Here is a 23,870-nt window from a genome sequence, read left to right on the forward strand (position 1 = left end):
TCAGCTGTTTATACAGCACCCGTGAAGGGCTTTGGTCAAGGGGCCCAGCAGAGTAGCATCCCTTCTGTCACTGCCAGGATTTCAACTGGCATCCCGATACCAATCCAGATCCTTTAGCCAGAGAGTGAACTGCAAGAATGTATTCAAAAACATAACTTCATTTTAATAAGTATAAATCTCTACCTATTGGACAAGAACTTTCCAATCCTTTAGTGTTAAACAGAGTTCCATTTTATGGGTTATGGTGTCCTGATAGATGTTTGGAGGATGTTATCGGGGCTTATGGGAACATTAACACCTGGGCCAAAGTGTTCAAAAGGTTTGATTTGGATTAAAATAATCCAGGTTTTAAAATTCCCCTTATTTGTCACCCAGGATCACAACCCTAATCCACTTTACTTTTGTCTCGGTTTTTCAATCCAACTCTGATCCAGACTTTTCAAGATTACCAAACCTGTCACTGCATATCCCACTGAAGGCTCCTGGGAACGTAAAACAGGTAGAATTCCCAGCATGGCGTCCCTCAGGAAAAATAATCTCAACTCCTCTTGTCTTTGAATATTTTAGACCAATTTCTAATCTGCTTTTCTTAAGTAAAATTCTAGAAAGTGCAGTCATTATGTAGCTAACTGATCACTTGATTCAACATTCGATTCTTGATAAATTTCAGTCGGGTTTTAGAACAAACCACAGTACAAAAACTGCACAGGTTAAAGTAGTAAATGATTTGCTGGTCAACGTGGACCGAGGCCGTGTTTCTGTTCTTGTTCTCTCAGACTTGAGTGCAGCATTTGACGCCACTGATCACAGTATTCTTATAAATCAGCTTAGACAATGGGTGGGGTGGGCTACGCCGTCAGTGTCTTAAATTGGTTCATCTTACGTAACAGGCAGGAAATTCATTAATTGTGTTGATTATACTTGGGAGACCCATGATATTTTATATGGTGTATCACTGCTTTTGTCGATCTATATGCTTCCATTAGCTGCGAATGTCTCAAAACACAAGCTGAGCTACCACAGTTTTGCAGATGACACACAGTTCTGAACAACCCATTTTCAAGATTTGATCCAATCCATCATCCAAAATCTGAGTCCTGGAGATAACAGATGAAGCTCCAGGCAGACAGTCCCAGGTCTTCTCTCCATTATCTGTAGCCCTAGACGTGACCTCGGATTGGAGATACAAGGCCCATGAAGATCTTTGAGACACAAGTGTAGGTTTTAACAAGACCTTTGTTGGCAAGAGGAACAGTTTTGCTATTTTGGACTAATCATTTGCTCTTATCTGTTTTATCTTTGCTGCATTTATTTTTGTAACAAAATCTTTTTCCAGTCTTGGAGGTCCTAAATTGGTTTTGGGGGTTTCTGGCTCTGGAGTACTTGTACTGTGTTTGAATGGATTTTCTCAAGAGTACTCCAGTTGCTTCCCGTTTTCCCAATAAGTGCAAGCTAATTGTTGGCCCTGAACTGGCCCTACTTGAGTGTGAGCGTCTGTGTATTAAGTGCAGTCGTGATGGACTGATGGCCCCTACAGGGTTGATTCTGCTCTTCAAGTTTAGCTTCAAATGGTTTACAATAATGATAAACAGATAGACCCTAATGGTGGGCTCTGCACAGAGCAAGCGTTAAGAATTAGCCATCATCAGTTGACTTGACACATCAGTCAATTTCCACCCGTTTTGTTTATGGTGACGACAGTCCCTCCAATAGACTTGACAGCTCAAATCAAACTTTCCGGTTGCTACAAAGAGCTTAGCTCCTCCTATACAAGTTCAAGGTGGTCCCTGCTCAGAAATGCAATCTTCTCCCTGTGGAGCCACACTCGAGACCTGTCCAACCAGTGGCCTCCTTAGAGCCCTGTATCACCTGAAATGATCTGAAGGCCCTGATCAACCCCTTTACGATGTAATGGACGATGAATGCAGGAGCCCCGTGTAGTTACCCCAATTAGGGTCACTTGTACCAGGGAGTCTTGTTGCAGTGGTCACTACTCACAGCTCATAACTGTAAATGAGGATGAGGAACTAGACTGAGGATTAAACCAAGAACCTTCTCAGAGGATCTATCCTGTGCTTTAGTACCACTGGCTAGTAAGAGGGCCATCAGGAAGGAAACAAAAATTGAGGTGATTAACTGTCACCACCATACCCCCAAATAAAACGGAGATTATCCTTTTGACCTTTCAAAGTGAATGTGACCAGTAAAGTTTGACGGACATTAGCTTTCAAGTTTTGTGAATTTCCCAACCATTTGTATGCCGCTGAAAGTTTTCAGTGAGATAAACAGGCTCATGGGTATTCCAATACCAAAAAAGGTTTGTTCTAGAGATGCATTTAGTTTCGGAATTTTAATAAAAAAAAATTTTTCCCACCAGTTTTCAACACAATAAGGAAAGGCTTGAGAGGAAGTGAAAGGTTGGTTAGAATGGGCATAAGAGATCAAAGACAGACATTTTTTGTTAAGAAAAGCTTGGGGTGTGGGTGTGTAGACCCTTTCCAATGCTAGTTTCCACTACGGGACCCCTAATGAACTACTTACTGCCACCCACAGCTGTCTCCCACTAGAGGAGTCAGCAGATGAGCAGGTTCGCTTCATCTGTGTTCACCTTCTTCAATCTCGTATGTCACTGTGGGCGATTGGCTCAGCCTACCTTTCCCGCTGTAAACCTCATGTTTAACATTTTAACAATGTCCATCTTACAAGCACAGTGAAGACCCTCGATACCAAATATACTTGTATATAAAAGTCTGATTAACAAGCGACCGTGTACTCGCATACAAGCAGACACCCAAGTGCCCAGTAGCCCTGGTGCAATTTGCCAAGGTTCCAACACGCTCACCAGAACGCTTGTCAGGACCGTGCGCTCTACTGATTCCCCTCATTTGCTTTACACTAAAGGAAGTTTATACGTTAATGAACGTGTAATCATTTTGAAGTCAAAAAACTCTCAGCCAAAAGACCCATCTTTCCTTGCTTGCTCTACATTTAGTAAAGCTTCAGTCTAACGGAAAACAAATAAGGAACCAAAACGTGTTGCGGCTCCAGTTCGACACACTGTGTCTCTCGATGGAGATCACAGTTCATAATCGCTTGCTAAGCTGTCTTTTGTTAAGTCAGAAGGATTTTTCCAGGAAATGTCCAACCCTTGGACCGTCGTCCTTTTTTTTTTTTTTGGCTCGATGTGAGAGGAGAAATTACCTCGAGTTCTCCTTTAGCTGCCACAACTTTTAACATCTTGACTCAAAATTTCTAAGTCATTTTGACAAGACAACAAGTTCTCTATGTTACATCAAATCCTGACAGCATCACTTTTCCTTGTTTTTTTTTTAAATTTTAAGAGAAGGTCTCCATATAAAAGCAGACCATGAAGAGATCAAGAACCAATTGAATATACAGTTAGAATTCCTTGGTGTGTCTCCCATGGGAGGTGTACAGGGCATGGCTGACTAGATGAAGATCCAGGACATGCTGGTGCGATTACACATCACAGCTCAGCTGGGAGCTACCGGGAATTTCCTGGGTGGTGTTGAATATCGGGTGGCCTGGATAGACCAGCTCACCAACAGGACTTAAAATATATTCTGGAATTTAAAAATTTTGTACATAATACTCAGGCAAAAAGACGCACAAATGAAAATATCAATAAGATTTTTAAGAAGTCGCCAAGGATTACTGAGTAGAATCATTTTTTCACTACACAGTAACGACACTTCACACAATCTCTTTTTTTGGGAGACGTATAGCTTTGTGTGTGAAAACAATTAAGTAATACTTGTTACATTTTAAAAGCATTTTAATGACATTGCAGATATTTAACAGAGAGGGTAGAAGTCTACAGGTGCAGTTTCATACATCTGGAGCCAGGCCCTTGTGCTATATGAATACTGGCCCAGTCTTTGCGAGGATATCATTCCTATTATGTCATTTTGATTGTGCAATCAGATGAAAATCTTCATTACAATAGTTACAGTGACAGAGAAATGCACACTATGTATCAAATAGCAGAGAATGTAGCAAAAATTATAACACGCAGTGCTATAAGCCAACAAGCAAGCAACCGTTTGAATAACATTACTTTTTTCCAGTAAATGCTTTTTCCACTTTTCCACTTAACATCAATGTTTTTAAGTGTTTATTGTACATCTAGTTTTTATACCTTGTTACTAGAGTTATTTGAAACATACAATATAACATAACCCAGGAACAACAGCAAAATAATAAAAAAAAAAAAATTTTAGAAATTGGTATCCTAGCCTTTCAAACATAATGATCTGTCGTAACTGTCAAACATAACGCACAAAAGCCCCAGCATGGTGGGTTAATAGCTGATGCTGGGTTGTACTGGTATTGTATTCAAATGAATGACTTATTTATTTTTATTTATTTATTTTTTTTAATAGATATTAGCAAAATGGATACATCTTTTTAAAGCCTATAAAGGATGGGACCATGTATTAGTCAAGACAGCCTTAGTAAATGGAATATCATGAGTGTGTTTGGAATTGTACACGTTATATAACCAGAACCAAAAAAGTTTATCTAAAAGCACCGCTGCCTTGCATATGAACAGCAAAATGACGTAGGTTGTTCCCAAGACAGCCTCACAAAATTGAGGAAATGTTTAAATATTCAAATCCTGAAAACTACATACAATTTTCAAAAATTAAGAACAAAGAAAATAAGGAGGAAAAAAAAACAAAAAAAAAAAAACACAACCAACATAAGAAATCTGGTCCTGCCTTCATTTGTTCTAAAATGGAAGCTGCCCAACGCACCTCACGGCTTCATCTTTAATAAGATCTTTCTATTAATGACATCTAAAACCACACTGAGGAACATTAGGCACAAAGTGTGATGTACTGATTCTGATCTTGCATGCTGGAATTTTACTGGAAATGGAAGAGAATAAGTGCAGTATTAAGGAACGCATGTTATTTCTTCTTCCCAAATAGGCTGAACCTCTTCTCCTTATCTTTCTCCTTGTCTTTTTCCCTCTTTCCCGGGCTTGAATCACTTGTCACGGTAATGGAGGCTGGCAAGGTCTGGGCACGACTGGAGGCTGGAGTACTATGGCTACTGGGAGAAACCTCGGACTTGTCAGCAGTGATTGCTAATGAGATGGCCTGGATCCAGGTATTCATTTCCTCCTAATGAAATTAGGGAAATTATGTTTAGACAGATATCCACCATTGGCAAATAAAACCATCACAACATAAAAAGCAGAAAAATCTCAACAGGCATGGCATCCCCAGACAGATAGCATGTGTACACTGCACAACTTAATTGGCTCAGATACTTCATTAAATACTTCATGGGGTAGAACCTATGGGCACAAACAACATATTCTGCAGGTCTGAAAATTGCTTAAAAATAAACACAACCCATTGGTAGGTAGAGTATCATGTGTACCTACTGTATATAGTATAGATCACTCAATATCATGGCTTATCAACTAAGTGCTAGTAAGGCTGAAAGTGAATAATTCATGTTCTTCTGTTTAAGAGAGGCAAATACTTACCACATAGCAAACTGATCAATTAATGACGATTCTTAAAATGAGACCCCCTGCATAATTTACAGCAACAAACAATTCAGAGATATTTCCCAGAAAATGTTTAATGTATCCATGATGTGTGTAACTACTTGTTTTAATGCTTAGTAAAAAAATATCACAGACTGGGTCTTTGTGTTACTCAACAGCATTTTATGAACGGTTTAAAATGACAGCAGTCTGACCTCACAGGCTCAACACTTGTTTTGTGAGTTGTAATGCATTACAGATGTGCTGCTTTTGCATTTCAGATCAGTAATATATAATCGTTAAAAAACTTTGTCTGCCTTTCACTTCAAATGCTTTCAAAAAACGACCCATTAAGGCATTTGCGTTTCTGTTTTCAGATGTAAAACAATCTGAAGTGTATAGAGCTTAATGCTGCCCTCACGTGTCTCTTGAGCTGAAAAGCAGTCCAGATCAGGCACTGCAGTGCCACAAGACAGTTTGTTATATTCTAAAACACAAATTGAACTTACCCAAGACTAGTTGGTTTCAACTCTTAACTAATGTTAACTGAACAATGGTTAGTCATTAATAACATTACTTGTGCTATATTAATATGGCAAAATATTCATCATCTTCACCACCAGGTTAACAGCCATTATTGAGGTTTTAGTATGTTGTCCATTTGCTTCCATAAATTTGACAAGTCAAGACAGTTAAATGGATAAGAGCCCCAGTGGAAACATTCAACCTAAGATACGCTATTCATAATGCCAAAACAGATGCTTGCAAGTAACAGATGCTGATGGGTAATCCGACTTATTCAAAATATCAGCCTGTATGTTCATGAAATTCATCATTCATTTTTTACCCTTCTGCATTTATATCTGTATTCTTTTAATCTATCTTGTAAAAAACTAGTGGCTAATTTGGGTTAAATACAAATTTGCTAGTATAAGCCCAGGCCCATCTTTCTGTATGACCCCAAGTTAAACAAAAGGTATAACTTACATCATCTTTGGCTTGGAAGAGGTATTCATTGCCGTCTGTCATTCTGAAACAAAATTCAAAAGTAAAGTTGTGAAACTCATGATATTCCATTTACTAAGGCTGTCTTGACTAATACATGACAAAAAGCCATTACCAACAATTACTCCATTTATAGCAGCTGTACACGGACCATACTGTTCATTTACAATATAGTGCAAATTGATAAGGAAACCTGAAACTTTTCATTCTAGGCCTTCTCCTGTTTCAAGGTCAATCATTCCCCTCTTGACTATCATTTTACATAGCCTCTATTAATTGTTTACCATGTAAAATGATTTTTTGCCAAAATAAAACAGCTACATAACAGGGATGTTTCTCTACCCAATCAAATGGCCACGTCGCTAAGATCATTTTATTCATTTATTACTACATTTATTTGAGCCAGTTTTCCACTGCCAAGATCCAGTATGACCCATGTTACATCTGACTGGCACTGCATGTGACCCTTGTCATTTACCCCATTGGTGGAAATGCTCCAGGGTTGCTCTAAGCAACTTTATGGAAAGATCCTTATCAGGCTCAATGGGTCATCCTGGCACCAAGCACTAACCTATAAACTCCACTCACAAGGCGGCCTTAAGGAGTGATCTCGGTATCCTTGTTCTCTTTAATTAAACCAAGACTAGCAATGAGGGTCACTAATGGATTGTTCTTTATTGATCCATACCCCTTAAGCAAGTGTCCCATAGGTAGCACTCACTGTAGCATGCATCTTCAAACAACATAGCTGAATGATCACACAACTCTCACCCTCCATTATCCCAAGATCACAATCTGAGGACATGCAGGTGATGAGCATAACACAACAAGACACAGAGGGCAGAAAAATATGGAAGAAGATGATCCGGTGTGGCAAACCCTAACGGGAGCAGCCGAAAGAACAGGAAGAAGAACAATCCTAGGTGGGTAGTGAGAGAAACGGTGATCATGAAGTTAACCAATAGTTCGGCAGCAGTATTACAGATGCTATACTAGAGCTTGGCAGTGAAGTGGAAGACAAGTCCTCAGGCAAAGCTTTTTATTAGTTTACTAGTCAGTTGACACTGCCATCCTTCCCTGCGGTCACGAGCTTTGAGTTGAGACTGAAACAATAAGATCCCTATTCCAAGGCAGCCATCATGAGGTTCCTACGTAGCCTCACTGTGACAGGATGAGGTGCTTAGCAATATGGTCAGAACTTGGAGCAGAACACCAATGCATCTGATTTGAGGGGTTTTGAATATACAGTTAGAATTCCTTGGTGTGTCTCCCATGGGAGGTGTACAGGGCATGGCTGACTGGATGAAGATCCAGGAAATGCTGGTGTGATTACATATCACAGCTCAGCTGGGAGCTACCAGGAATTTCCTGGGTGGTGTTGAATATCGGGTGGCCTGGATAGACCAGCTCACCAACAGGACTTAAAATGTATTCTGGAATTTTAAAATTTTGTACATAATACCCAGGCAAAAAGATGCACAAATCAATAAGATTTTTAAGAAGTTACCAAGGATTACTAAATAGGATTAATTCATCTTTATTTTATGACAATCTGCGTGGTGACTGTTAAATTACTACAAAAGAAATCAAATTTTGCAGCTCAATCCTAACCTTAAACAAAAAAAATTAATTAAGTAAGTTTACAGTCAAAATGTGTGAATATCTTGCCAAACATCGAGCATCTGAATAACTTAAAAGTGATATAAAAGAAAATGTCAGATATAACTTTTGAAAAGCTGAGGCATATTAAACCAGATGATGTAAAAATCCTACGGCAAAACAGACTTCTTTTTATTTACTATTTAATATTATAGAAATCTTGTGCTATAATAACAGAACATTTCTAGTTGGCACCTTGCATTACCCTTGCACTTGTTCTATCATCATTAAGTCACATTAAGGAGTATTCTTTTGCCAGCTTACCTTAACTTAAAAACATGTTTTTTCTTTTTGTAATCTACTGCCACCTCGCACACTGCCTCCTTCAGGCTTACTGGAATCTCTGCGTGGTATGGAATGCCTTGACTGGCATTTTTCGCATCTTTATAAAAGCCCATTTCTGAATTGTTTATCACACAGTACACATTATGCCAGGACCTAAAATAATAATAAAAAAGGATCAACATAAAGTGGACATCATTGTCAGAATATTCATCCATCCATTTTATAGACTCCAGATCCGAGTACCGAATAAGGCACAAAGCAGGAACCAAACCTGAGCCGGGTGCCAGTCTTATTACCAGGTTACCTTCACTCATACAGATGACAAATAACAGAAGCCCTCAGGTTTTTGGGACATGGGAAGAAAGTGAAATCCTCATAGATATTAAACATGCAAATCAGACTGGGATTCAAACTTACTAAAATCTTTACAATTTACTTTAACATGGCAAGTATAGACATTAGAATGCGATACAAACTTTTATTGAATAATGTAATTGTTTAACATTTTATTGAATCCCTAGTCACTTTGGAGTAATTGCAAAAAGAAACGTTAAAATGACCTGCAAATACAGACTTCAGTTCCTATACAGTAAATATTTTTAATCATTTATTGTACATACAGGAAATGTGTAGATTTTGATAGTTTCTGCAGACAGCTAATTGGGAAAAACAAACCCAAGTGGGAATAGCAAGATAAATACTTTACTGATCCTTGCAGCGATATAGCAGTCTGCACACAAAAACTACCCATTACAGAACCAGTCCAATCTAAATAAATATATACATAAAGAAAGAAATAAACCCATTTAAATGTAGTATAAAGGCCTCGTCTAGCCAGGAATACGCTGTAACGTAATGCCCGCAATGGTACGTAAGCCGAGCAGTACACGCTGGAGGACTGTGGAAGAATCGATCATGTATGTTTATGCAATAGCAACGTTGCAAAAAAGAGAGAGATTTTTATCTTGAAAAATGTATGCAAAATGAAGAAAAAACAAATACCAGTTGAGGGGCTGCTAAAGGCAAAGGCACTTGAGTGGCATAGGACACAGTGATATCATTTTATAGGACAATACTTTTAAAATTCTAAGCATCGCAGCTCTTTCCAAGATGATTGGGTTCCACCAGATTCCAACAAACTAACTGTTATATAAAACTGACACTAGTACTTTTTTCTGAACAAGGATTTGCATGATGAAATGGCATGCATCTCACACTAGTCAAAATCAAAGTTTCTGTTATGTGCTAAACAATGTGCTACTTCATAATGAGCTGGCCCACTGTTTATAACATGTTTAGAGAGCCAGTGAGTGACATGTGGTTGGAAATGCAAGTAACTTGTATGGTCTCAATGCAGCTGCTCCAATAAATCCACACAATTTTTAAGCATACTTAGCAAATTTTATTAGCCAGCCACTATTGTAGCGTAATGGCAGTGTGCCTCTGGCGTTAATGCACACTTCCATTTCATGTAGAGACTCATAGGAAACACTTGGACCTCTGGTCCTCGGAGAAAAGCATTCCATGTGCCTCTCATGAAACACAGCACCGCAGGTTACTCTGTTCAGGGTGCTGCCACCTTCAAGGTGCCCTAATGGCATATATGACTTGTCTTTTGAGCTCTGAGCATATGACTTGCATTTGCGATTAAAATAAATCAGTGATCTTGTGCAATTTGCTTCATTGACCTCAGATGTTGCTGTGGTTGATATTCTGTCAGCAATGCCTTGTGCCAGTACAGCTGGTCTTTTTCTGTCAGCCATGACACGTGGCCATGCTGCCACTTGCCATGAGAAGGACCTGAAGCCCAACTTATCAAAGAAAGGGACAAACTTATTAAAAGCCTTTAAATGACAAAAAGAGCAGCAACCTGTTTATGTAATATTCAAATAGTACTTGAAATTACTCTCCCGAAGTATAATGCTAATACATCAAAAATTGAAATGCCTGCCTTCACAGCAAAAATCTGTATATTGCTGTATGCAGGCAACTCCAAAAAAGAAAAATAATTACACAAGAGGGTAAGGTAGGAATTTTTTCACTCACTGAATGCAAAGTTATTCGGTGCACTGGTTCTCAGCGACCCTGTTCCAGAAGTAAGTGGGTTTGAAAATGGTTGGATGTTATTTTATAAATAAGTTATTGGCCTTGCATAATAATTATGCGCTAAAAGCTTTTATATATTTGCCAGGATCACCACTTATTTTCTGGCATCTTAATTCAGGCTGCATAGTAGGCTACTGGCAAACACAAGTCAGTCAGAGCTGAAGCAGAGTGAATGAGGAATGAGCTCAACATGCCAAGTCATGAGTTCCGGAGAGTCCACGGGTTGTAAAGGAAAGCGCATCACAAGATAAATATCTTAAAAACCCTGGAGAGGCAGAGTGCCCAGGAGGCATTCACTGACCTATCAATGACTCCGTACCTACATAGTGAAAGTGTGAACAATACATATTAATTCATATTAAGGAATTAAGATTATAATAATATATTACTACATGTAAGTTTCAAAGTCAGAGTGACTGTTTAGGTTGCTGTAGATGTCCGCACACTGCACTTGCACCATTCAAGACAGTGGCGTGCATCATATGATGTCCAAACCGATGGATTTAAATACACAAACAAACAAAAAGATCTTCAGATAGCAGTCATTAGGGAGAGAAATTCCAGTAGTTGTTAGGACATCTGCTTTTATTTTTGACTAAGAATTTTGGATTTTAAATTCTGCTTTGAGGTTATGTTTTGGAGCACTGCTTCGACATCACTGCCCAGGACCATTTACCCGTTTTTCCCCTAAGGGCTCTTTATCTCCTGGTCTGACTGCTTCATTGTCTTGGACTATAGAACTACAATTACCGTATATACTCGCGTTTAAGGTCTCCTGCGGATAAGTCAGGGCTTGATTTTACCGTATATTTTCCGGTATTTTATAATGTCAGTCATATAAGTCGAATGTGGAAAACAGACGCTATTGGTCCAAGGGATTACGATATCCTAACACGCACCGGAGATAGGAACCACGGAGCACACTGCCTTTTTCTATATATATTGTGCCTATGTGACCACACGGTAATGCCCGAACTATTCTGAAGCGACGTTTGCACTGTTTTGTTTATCTCACACCCTCATACACCTTTATCGTCCCTTATCTACGATGGAGCGTTCAATCAGAAGAAAATATGAAGCTGGTTTTAAATTAAAAATCGTTGAAATGGCGAAAGAAATTGGTAACACTGCTGCTGAATCCAAAATTCGCTGTATTTGAGTAACTGGTACAAGACTGAAGGAAGCAAGAAGATGATAAATAAATAAATAAATAAATAATTATCACATTTTTGAACGGGCATATAAGTCGGGGTCTGATTTTATGATCTGTTTTTAGGGTTTCAACACCTGACTTATATGCGAATATATGCAGTACTTATCCATAATCTTTCTAATAATTATTACATTTTCCAACATATTACAACTTATCACATTAGATTATTCTTCTTTAAATGTATGTCAGCTGATAGAGCAAGCCCTTTAACACAATACTTAAATATTATGATCCACATAATAACTGAAGCTTATGTTCTTTTTTTACTTACTTAGACACACTGCTTAGAATTTAAATTTTTGTTCCTGCACTTTCACACATTACAGACACAGATGTGTTTTCTGCTCACTTTGGTGTTTCTTCATACTACTTTTTTCAAAATATTTTCTCATACATTTATCGTGCCAATCTGATTGTTATTTCTGGACATGTGTGCGTAGTAGACTGCATACCATTCAGGGTTCATTCTAGCTTGCTGCCACCAGAGATGGTTTCAAGTCCTCAGCTGAGTAAATCTGTCAGAAAATCAACAGAATGATAATAGTAAGCTTTACCTGCTTGATGCCTTTTTATTGTGTCCCTCAAACTCATGTTTGCGATGTAGGAATCCTTCTATCGGCGCTGAAGGGGAGTCTTGGGACTTAGCTGGTAGAGTGGCTGCTTGTTTTACTTTGCGGTCCGATGTTGGGGAGGGGATTGGACTGGGCTCTTTAGAACTTGTTCTTTGTTCAGCAACTCCATTCACATTTTCACTGGCATTAACTGTATCTATCCCCTAAAATGGATAACGAATAAGAGGGTCAACAACTGCAGTTTTTATTGTTTGCACCAAAATCCACAACTTTTTATCAAAATCATGCTCATTTGGACCAGAGGCTGTGTATTCACATTTTGTCAATACAAGACATTGTCTAAAATAAAATGAAGTTTCTAAAATAAAATGAAGTTAAAAAAATTCTGAATAAGGCACTGACTCTTAATTAAAATGTTCACAAATTTGTTTTCTGCTACATAGCTGGGTAAACAAAAATATCCATCAAATAATTTATAAAATGAATGTTTCAAAGGTTCTTATTGTTAATTTAAAAATACTTCATTGAAAAGCACTAAAGTTGATACATTCCAACTTAAATACACTGCAGAGTTCTTTAATGCCTTATTTCAGCTTTTTTTTATGATCATTAACAAGAATGAATACTATTGACTGATTTTTAAATCACATTTACCTAATCCCCATTTGGAATCAGGTAACAAATCAAAAGCAACCTGCAATCAAAACACTTTTTCAAGAAAACGTTAGCATATTGTGGTCGGTTCTAAACTGGCTAAGGGAGGGAATAAAGAAGTTATGATCACCAAGCTTCCCACCCTCTCCCCACTAAAATTGTAACATTGCCGCCTAAAAAATGCTACCATTACATCAGCCTCTAATTGTTAAATTTTGGATTTATTTAACAATTATACCTTCTTCCCAGCCAAAGTTAATCACGCTGAACACTGGAACTGATAAGATCCATTAATTCTAATGGAGCCTCCCCAGTTGTATGGTTCAGCGATAATTTCAGTAAAGGGCCGGCTTAAAAGCATTTATGGCAGTGCAGAACTTGCACCTGATTTTTCATGATAAAATAGATGGATTTTGTACCAGTACACCACAGAGACAAAACTACTGCCAATTTGAAAGTTTTTGTTATTAATCCAGAAATGTAACATTTAACAAAAAGGTACAATTTTTGCACTGGATGAAATGCATTAGAAACAAAAATCATGCATATAAATTAGTTTTTGCAGTTGATTGTACATGGATGGACAAGAGTTATCCATGGACGTAATGCAACAAACAACAAAATCAATCTTTGACATATCTGGTAAAATTTAGAAATTAAAATCATTAAACATGCAAAACCGACAATCTTTACATGCATTTAATTCAACCACCCCCACCAGTTAGCTTCAGAAAAGTGTTAGCTAAAGTTTATGTCACAATAAAATATATTAATAAATAGTCAGCAAATGTAATTTTCTGTTAAAATATACACAAAGGAAGACACCACAGCCACTGAAGTCTGACACATCTAATTACCCCAGTACATAGAAAGAACCATGGCATCGCCCATCGTTTTCTTTTGGATCAGGTTGGTGGTGGCCGTAAGATGAGACTGACTGCACATGGGGAACACCTCAAGTTTCAGACAGCTTGGACAGGTCAAACTGGTGAAGTCTTCCAAAGTCACAGATTCAACCAAAACCAAAGTCATATTGGAGTTCCTACAGCTTTAGACTCTCAGAAAGAGGATCTTGACTCGCATGATTTCCAGTCATCAAGGTGAGAGGATTTAAAAATGTTACCATGTTTAGGGGAAACCAACAATACTGCATACCCCACATTGGGAGACTGGGGAGCACAGCAGGTTAGTTGGATTATTTAGCAATGACAGGTTCATTTATTTTGAGCAGATAAACTTTTTGATATCGATGTGCAAAACTCCATTTATATTGCAGTAAGCACAACAGATGATTAGCTCCTAGAAGAGCGACTATTTTGGATTAGCGTAAAGATTTATTTTGTCAGATTTAGAGACTTGCTGACATCAGTCTATTTCTAAAATGTTTGCTGTGCCTCAAGAAATTCTAGTGGTCTCAGCAACCCTCAGTCACTCCTTTGAACAGGATTTCTCATTTTATTCACAGCTGCTTAAGTTAACAGATCTAGCAACTGATTGTTTAATATAAAATTTTTTTTTGCAAAAACCTATTAAATATCTCATGAAGAGAAAAATTAATTGAGTTCAGTTATAGGTTTTCTTTACATTGTTAAAGTAATTGAATTATATGTTAGATTTTAACTAAATGGCTAAAAGTAGAAATATTCGTTATTGTGTTTGATAAGCAAAGCAGAGCTTGTGGTTACATGTACGGTACAATACAGCCAAATGAATGGTGTCAGATGAATTGACTATGAAGTACAGTACTGGTCATGGTGAAACGGCTGGAATTAGCAAAGTTAGGGACACATGGTTAAATGGAAATCAACATGAACAACCTTTGCAACAAATACTGTTAAAGAACAAATAAACAAATCAGACATGCGGAAATCATGCTAACAAGACTTGTACTACAGTGAATAGAAATAATGAAAAATGTTAGGTGAGCACAACATACATGACAAAACAGATGAACATGGAGTGGAATCAATTTTCTTTAAATTTATTTTTAAGATTGTTAGATATAATTTTAGTATGTAAAATGATATCCTTAGATTATCTTCACGATTTTCAAAAGACAACAAAATGTAGTGATGTATAGAAAAATAAAAACAGTAAAAAACAAACACTGCAAATTCCATAAAGTAAAATTAAATTAAGACAAAGCAATTTTAACTACATGACATAATTTTTATTTTGTGAACCGAAAAGTATTTTGTCTAGATTAAACATGCACTTGAATAAAGATATTAGTTTTGGGACAACCATGGCCAAATAAAAGTGAAAATGGCTAAAACAAATATTAAAAAAAATCAGATCTAAATCAAAGAGTGGTGTTTACCACAAAATGTTAAATTAGAACAAAAATGTACACGCTAGAAAGAAAAATCAAGGTTCCCAAAAAGCCTTGATACAAAAGCATTTCTTTAGTGATGACAAGGAATACTGAAAAAAGACACATGAAATGGACTAACAGATATTAACTTAAAATAATGAGTGAAAAGCAGACAAAATACTTTATAGGTTCATGTAAATAAATGTATTTTAAAATAAAAGCTTATTTTTTGGTGTTCTTCACCAGAAAGTGAGTCATATTCTGATTTATTTTTCAGATTTAAAAGATTTTTAAGTTACTACTAGCCGTTTAATAAGAAGTGAAAATCAAAATTGAACAAATGAACACTGGAATGACAAGAATGTAAAAGTAAAATAATGGAAGGAAGCAACAGTATTTGGTTTAATTATTAATCTTTTTTATGCCATCATTTACAAGTATAGAGCACAGAATACACATCAGGCCAGAGTACAAGAAGTAAGATAATAAGATTGATTCTGAAGTTCAGTTTTTAGCCTTCAGAACAAATGCAGACTAATGTAGTTTCATACTCATCCTCCAGATGGCACTGCAAGCATGCAATATGTGTAACTCCTCAGTAAAGTTTAATTGTTACTGTAGGTTACTGCGCAGTCCAAGTATGAAAATGTATTTGATCTCTATACATAACTACGTATCTGCAAGTTTAGAGTAAAAACGTACAACTTTCTCCAAAAACAGTACTAAGGAGCAACCTGGGCTATGAAGTTAGGTTTTACAAATTCTTTACCAGTTTGTGTGTGTGTGTTTTTTTTTGTTTTAACTGGGAATCTATCAAGTGCACTGTGAGTGTGGTTTGACAGTTAGTTACAGACTAAATTCCTTTGTGTCATGGTAAAATTTTGCTTCTATTGTAAACCTTAAAATACAGAAACACACACTCAACTTCTGATGAAACTGTTCTGAATCAGAACAGAAAAAAAGACAAAAGTATGAATATCTTATTATAAAATATTGTTTGAAAATAATATACCATTAATGTAAATTGTTGGCTTTAGTGGAAAAGAGTCCTGTATCATAATATTAAAACTAGAGACCTAGTTGTTTCTGATGGAGTCAATCAATTTCCATAGATATTTTAAAATGGTTTCCCTTTACCAACATATACAGCATCTCCAGCTAAACAATTTAGTACCAGTTGTGTTTACTTACCAAATAAATATGAAACCCATGTGTATTTGATGCATATCAATTCAGAAAGCTAGCAAGACTGAAAGTGACAATATTTTTAAGAATCCAAAGCTCTCTCTTTTGAGCATCTAACCTACACTTAACAGTTTTCTTGAAAAGCTTTCTTGTTTTATCTACTCAACACTGTGATTTTCTTTTTTTTGGTAGTACTATTCAGTAAGGCCAAAAAGGAATGAAAAAAAAATCAAATGGGATAAGATGAGCCAAATACAACAAGCAACCCAACTGGACATGTGCAGGAAATGAGGCTGACGGAACCCTGTTACCTAAATACGCCTTTAAAGCACCTAACAAGTGAGGGTTTGTGCAGTTCAGTGTGTAGCCAAGTTGTATCCTGTCACGCAAATGCTATAAAATGAAAGAACATGATAAACATGCAGAAAATATATACAGAGTTTTTGTATATAGTATTTTGTATCCTTTTATGTGTTCATCTGCATTTTTTCTTCTTCTTCCTGATGAACACTAAATCCATCAATTTATGCATTTTAGGAAATAAAAAAAAAACAAAAAAACCCCGAGTTCCATCTCTGAAGCATCAACATATACAGTTTTTAGAAGTTTCCTTCCTCAGCTTATCAAATTCAACATTTAGCAGCACTCCTGGAAAGTCAAACTACATTCACACAATACCACAAGTCATCCAAATAATACTGCCACACATGTTTATGAATATTAAGAGATAAAAGTTCTGTTTAAACCAAAAAGCAATAGGAGACGATAAAGGAGAGAACTGTAAATTGATAACCATTTGAATAATAAAAAAACATTAAAAAAGTGTTTTTTTTAAATTGGTGTCGATGTTAACTATTATTGTGAGTCATCAAAATAAATTAGTTTGATAAATGTTATTTCATTTTAAATTTAGTACTAAATAGGCATGATTGAAATTTAATTTTGTAGACTAGGATTAATTCAACAAAACATCTTCTGGATAAAAATGAAATTGAAGATTAGCAATAATTCAACAAAAACACCTCCTGAGAAAGTGACAATTGTGGTGGAACTTTAAAAGGGCTACATTCCCAGGCCCATAACTCCTGAAATGGGTATAGTCACTGATTATTAAGGAAATGTTGTCCTCAACAATACAAAAACATAAATAAAACACCAAAAACTCAAAATAAATGGTTTTGGTAGGAAAAAAAAGTGAAAAATGAAATGAAGCCTCATTAAATGAACACATTCTTATAAAAATAACCACATTTTAGAGTCCAGACCGGGGCCGGTCAGTGCCAGTTCGTCTGCTTTGAAAACTTTTGTAGTTTTGGTAGGTTTGGGAGCGGTAACTAACCCGTGGAGATTCCTGGTCTGACGGCAATCCATTCTGAGAGATCTGTTCTCCTTCTTTTCCATCCCTGTGGAAACAGAAAAAACAAGTAATTATTCATTTGTACAAATCTATTTTAAATACCAAATAAAATGGTCCTTTTTGATAAGGAAAGAGAAAAAACAATTATCTACTTCTACAAAAATTTTTAAACACAAAAAAATGGCACCTTTTGATATATATGCAGCTAGCTACAGCAGCTTTAAATAATTATATTTGCTCCAAATAGTTTCTTAAAACATGTTCACTCATTTAAGATACTGAGGATCCTAAATGAAATTAGAGAAGCGATAGTACTGTTTTGACTAGATATTCTGTGCCCATATATGCACCACAAACTAAGGACACATTTAGCAATCAAATTAATAGTATAAAGGCAAATGTAAGAGCCAATTGTGTGACTTATTTCTTTAAATGCACGTTTAGTTTGGGGTTGGTTCATCCATCTCTCTGGTCATAAGATAGAACAAGCAATTTTTATTATATTTTGGCCTCCCTCTTTAATAGGTGACATGGATATTGCCCTTAAACTGGTGGCACCATACCAATGCAAAATATTTTTTCTTTGTTTCAGTAAAACACTCATTGTGAAATATTTGAAGAGGCACATACCACTGTTGTGGAGACTCAGAGTCCTCTGCAGGCTGTGGCAGGGGCTCTGGAGATGGTGGTTGCCGTCTCCTCTCTTCCTCTTCTTGTTGTCTTCGAACCTCCAATAATTCTAGCTGTAAAATCATAATGCAAAAAAGTAAATTTAAATGAAAGAAAATTTGTGGAATCAATTAAATCAAGTAACAAGAAAAACATTAGGGTTACTCTTTTGTATTTCTGTTTCTCAACTATTAAGATATTAAGCTTAAACAAACCAAACCTAACAACTTTTAAAATGTGAAAGTCCAATTCTATCTTGAGAACTTACCGTTGTAAGTCTCTCCAGAGCAGAGAACCTTTCTTCCCACGTTGCTGCAGACTTTTCAAATGCCTCATGTCTTTTAATCAGCTTCTCTACTTCATCCACACTTTGCCCCATCTCTCTGCTGGACAGGTAAGGTTCCTGTCCCAAAAGCCAAGCCTCTGCAACACCAGCGTCCCGAGAGAACTGGTGTACCTCCAAAACTAAAGAAGCATTGAAACAATATCCATGTCACCAGAGATGCATAATATATTAAAAAAAAATTTATGTTTTAGTTAATCTGTTCAAAATATGATCCTTAACAGTCTGTTGTGGATGTAAGCTGCACCATATTACCAATAAAATTTACTTTTGCTCATCACAGTTTTCTGCAGTGTAAGTAAATACCAATTGATAAAGTACTTAAAACAAAATATTCAAATCTTATAAGTAATCCAATTGAATAAACAGCTTCCGTGACAAAAGCCTTCAATTTTAACAAAAAAACAGGATTGCTGAACATGAAAACTCAGCCATTAGTAAGGTCAAAAGCTTAATTTACTATGCTCATCCTGAAGCTGCTACGTAAGTATGAAATTAAATGGTTGAACCAAAGGATAAATGGATGGATCTACAACTAATAGTAACAGGAAACATGAATAGCAACATTCTTTGATCTGCACTTGAATTATTTTCAATTAGCATGGTACAATAGGCTACATGGAAAACAACAAAATCTAAGATCGGGTCTCAGAACAACTGTCCTGATGTAGGAATTGCAATGGAAACTGTCAAGGACAGGCAGGCATCAGAGTCTGAGGAAACTATAGGGAAGTTATTAAAACAGAATGTTAAAAAAATAAAAACTAAAAGACAATGATAAGTTGGTCAACTGCTGATTTGTTTTAATGTTTTCCCTTCAAGTCTTATTGTACTGAGGTTGAGAATAAAATAGTTTTGTGTCATGCAATGTGCTGACAGTTGCAAAGATCATTAAATGGCTCACCATCACTTCAAAACCTTGGATGGGCGTATATGTTCTGAAAATTTGACATCTGTTCATGTTGCAAACAAGCAGTCAGTTTACATCTTAAATAAACATACTTTTTATTATTGCTGTAGTGTAAAATCACTGAATAAAAAATTCCCTTAGGTACAATATTTGACTTTAACTCACAAAACAGTTAACACTAAAAAGATACATCACATAAACCTAAACTGAATGTGCAATAAACACCTACCAGTATGGTAACTTAATAAGGACAGTTTTAATAAAAAAATACACACGGTAACTGCCAAAAACATTACTTTAATAGTACAAGCTAATTATTTTGGTAGTTCTTAAAAAAATATAACCATGTCTGTTTATTGGAAGAATATTACTGTCGGCAAGTTGACTTCTGAATTTTGAAAGGGGGCTGCGAGTAACTTCAATTACCCGCCTTCATTCAGTGGGAAGCAGGGCTCAGCAATAGATCATCCTTTTGTATTCAGCCAGGTCACTTTTCTTTGTACAGAGTCTGTACGTCTGTTAATGTCATTTTTCTTTTGGTACCACATATCCTCATTTATCTAAGACATGCATGATAGGCTAACAATCATTCTAAATTGGCCATTTTAAGTGAATGTATGTGTATGGAACTTGCAGGTTAACTGGCCACCTGTCCTGAACAAGTTTCACTCCCAGTGCTACCATGATTGGATTAAATATTTACAGAAAACACATGTACAGAAAATTAATGACTGGATATTCCATTCTTCTAGCATCAAACTGGCAGAATGAAACCATTTCTGTTATGTCTCTAATGCACAAATGTGCCAGAATCTGTGAAGCATTCATTTAGTGATGTGTGAATCAGGGCAAATTGAATAATAATATTTTAAGAAAGCCCAGATCTGAATTTGGTGTCCTTGCTAGTTTCAACAGTTGTAACTACTTCAAAATGTTGAAATGTAAATAACATAATGATAATAATCCTAGCTGTCAATAGCTTGATAGCACAGAGCTCAACCTCATAGGTTCGATTGATAGGGTTCAGTGTGAACATGCCTATAGGACTTGGTTAGTGGTACGAGCAATAAACAGAGGCATGTTATTGCTAATTGTAACTTTTTACCTTTTTAATATTTTTAATGTTTATATTTTTATCACCTTCATTTCAGTTTTAAAACGACATCAGTCAGCAATTTGGGCTTATCTCTGTACTCGGCACTTAATTTTATCAGTTTATCCCCAACTTGCCTGTTGTCACCACTGCTCAGAAAAATACAGTCTTAGAGGTGAACTGTTGTTTACCTTTAGTTGGTGTACTTTCATCATTAATCAGGTGTCATTCAAACAATTAAAGAATAAAATTGTATTGTTTCAGGCTAACATTCAATATCAGGCAATGGCTCATGCAACTGCTAAAGAGAAACCAGATGAACAATACAGATAAATAAATGCATAATGCATACATTTAAATATATCAGACAGCTTTGACATAGTAGCTCTTAGACAATTCTTTGTGCTTATCCTTTATTTACTGATAGCCCAGGGTGAGGCAAGCTGAAACTGCAATCCTGCTAAACAAAAGGAAAACTGCATCTTTTAAGTCCCAGGGTATACAATTCCTCCATTCAGCCTTGACTGGCCATATCCCTTATCTCATTCATAATGACTGCATTAGCATTATTTGTTTATTTTAACCAGATGTGAAATTGCCATACTTTACAATGAGTTTAATGAGGTTTACATGTTCAATTAGAGTGTATTCAGAAAGTATTCAAAGCCCTTCACTTTTTTGATATTTTGTTACATTGCAAGTTTATGCAGAACTCTTTTAAATTCATTTTTTCACCACGTCAACCAAACACTCAATGTTCTAGAATGATACAGCAAAAACATAATTTTAGATTTTTTGTTGCAAATGTATTAAAAAAAAACATATCACATTGACACAAATTTTCAGACCCTTTTCCTAGTACTGATTTGAAGCGCAGTAGGCAGTGACTGCAGTCTAGTGTCTTCTTTTAAAATGTATTTTGCGTCTTTACACTGCTGCATGAGGAGTATTGAAATCTCTTAACAGCTTGTACTCACTGCATTTGTAAAACACTCTCCCACTCAGTGCTCTGACGCATTACATCTTTCTCTTTCAGAAAAGCAGGTATTTTGTCTGTTTAAAATCATGCAGCCATTCTGAGGGGTGTGTGTGTGTGTGTGTGTTTGGTATAAAAGAGACCCTAGGGGGAATGCACAATACAATATAAATGTTAGATCTGTACAGTAGGGGAGAAGAGGAGTCCCTGTGTTCTTGTATACAGTAAATGCAGTTTACAACAAGCAATAGATTAAAACGAATAAGCCTTTTCAAACTCACTCAGTCTGAGCCATTCCCATCTGTCCTCCCACTTGTCAATCATATCTTTTCTCTTGTCTGTTAGCTGTAACAACTTCTCTTTGATCTGAAAATATCAAGAAATACAGAACATAAACATCTCTGCACTTTTCATCTCAGTTCATTCATGTAATATATGCCATATTATCTTCTAAAACTATATCACTGTTTTTTTGCTTTGCTTTTATTTATAACAAATTCTTCAGAGCCATATACTAAATTTTCTTCATATCATTTTAACAAATACTACTTTATCTCAGTATTTGTGAACAAGAAAAATGTCTGTGTTTTAGACATCAAAAACAAGAACAAAAAACAGGCTGCATAAGATTTATTAAGAGTGGGGAAATACAGGAAATATTTCAAGGGTGATTTCTTCCAAAACGACATTCTCCCTCAATCAGCAGACCCCAAAATACCTACTAGAGCAACTTCAGCTGCAGCACATCTGTGTGGAAAAATAAATTACCTCCTCCGATGCGTAGTGCTTCCTCGCTAGGAGAGACTTTCCAAGCTCAATACAAGTAGTAAAACTATCATTTCGGGCATCAATTTCAGCTTTTATACCCTGGTGATTGTTCATCAGCAGCTCCACAGAGGAAACATCTCTGCAAATAAAAACCAACAAAGTAAAACAATCAATTACAAAAAATAAATTCTACTTCACTGCGGTGGGCTGGCGCCCGCCTTACGCCCTGTGTTGGCTGGGATTAGCTCCAACAGGCCCCCATGACCCTGTAGTTAGGATAAAACGGGTAGAATAATGGATGGATGGAAATTCTACTTCAGGGACACTTGTTTGGCTGTAGATTATATTTCTGCTTAAATTCTCATTGCTGAAAACATCTCCTTTCATCCTTGAGGTTGTAAGAAAAAAAAAACCCTCCGATGAACAAAAACGTGAAGGTTTCACACAAGCAATGTCCAGGGCAGAATTCAAACCCCACTCTCCGAGGCCACACTAACCCACTGTGCTGGCATCAGATGAAAACAGTGACGTTTACCTTAAGAGCAGTTTCAGATGTATGCACTCTGTGAAGGGCAAAATGCGACTAATATAGTGTCTCACCATCCACAAAGAGAAATGATTTCATTTCCCCTAAAGAGGTACTGGCAATCAGGGCATCTACTGGCAGAATTGGGTACAAATCTGGATGGGAGGCCACTCCACTGTTGGGGACACTCATACACATTCAACTCACAAAGACCCCTTGAGAAAACAGAGTCACCAAGTAATTGAGCACATCCAAGTGTACAAGGGGAACAAAACCAGGATATCGAAAGAAAAGCCCACTTAGATAAGATGTACAGTAAGGCAAAAAAAAAAAAATGCAGGCATCAGAATCTAAAATCATATGCATATTTTATACACACGCGGCTAGATTACTATAGGATGAAAAATAGCAAAGACAGGACAACAGCTAGAAGGCTTCATGTCAGGGTTACTTCCTTTTGAAAGGGATTGGGGCCTTAGTGACATATTGGGGAGCACATGTAAATATACAGAAGAAGGGCAGCAGTGAATTGGCATATTATGAAAATGACTGAATAAATCATTCAAGTTAAACTGAACATGAACTACTTAGCATTCTTGGACAGGGCCAAGTTTGATTGCTTGGGGCCAGTGAAAGGTATGTTAGAGGCACCATTTCAGGGTTGTTGAGGAGAAGAGTGAGCACTGAGAAAGAAGGAAAGTAAGTGCCCAA

The 23,870-nt window shown here is 36.6% G+C and overlaps 1 protein-coding gene across 2 annotated transcripts in view; it reads right to left on the reverse strand.

The window, feature by feature from the left end:
- Positions 1–3,778: 3,778 nt before the first annotated feature.
- Positions 3,779–23,870, reverse strand: part of sptbn1 (spectrin, beta, non-erythrocytic 1) — a 262,319-nt gene continuing 242,227 nt past the window's right edge. For both annotated transcript variants that reach the window (XM_039738921.1, XM_039738922.1), the window contains 9 exons: positions 22,634–22,772; positions 22,147–22,231; positions 18,812–19,008; positions 18,505–18,617; positions 17,857–17,920; positions 12,347–12,567; positions 8,453–8,626; positions 6,512–6,554; positions 3,779–5,150 (listed from right to left, as the gene is read on the reverse strand). In XM_039738921.1, the coding sequence (XP_039594855.1) occupies positions 4,935–5,150; positions 6,512–6,554; positions 8,453–8,626; positions 12,347–12,567; positions 17,857–17,920; positions 18,505–18,617; positions 18,812–19,008; positions 22,147–22,231; positions 22,634–22,772 (1,252 nt within the window). In that variant the 3' untranslated portion in view covers positions 3,779–4,934. The remainder of the gene's footprint in view (positions 5,151–6,511; positions 6,555–8,452; positions 8,627–12,346; positions 12,568–17,856; positions 17,921–18,504; positions 18,618–18,811; positions 19,009–22,146; positions 22,232–22,633; positions 22,773–23,870) is intronic.

The sequence above is a fragment of the Polypterus senegalus genome, chromosome 16 (genome assembly GCF_016835505.1).
Source record: "Polypterus senegalus isolate Bchr_013 chromosome 16, ASM1683550v1, whole genome shotgun sequence".
NCBI lineage: Eukaryota > Metazoa > Chordata > Cladistia > Polypteriformes > Polypteridae > Polypterus > Polypterus senegalus.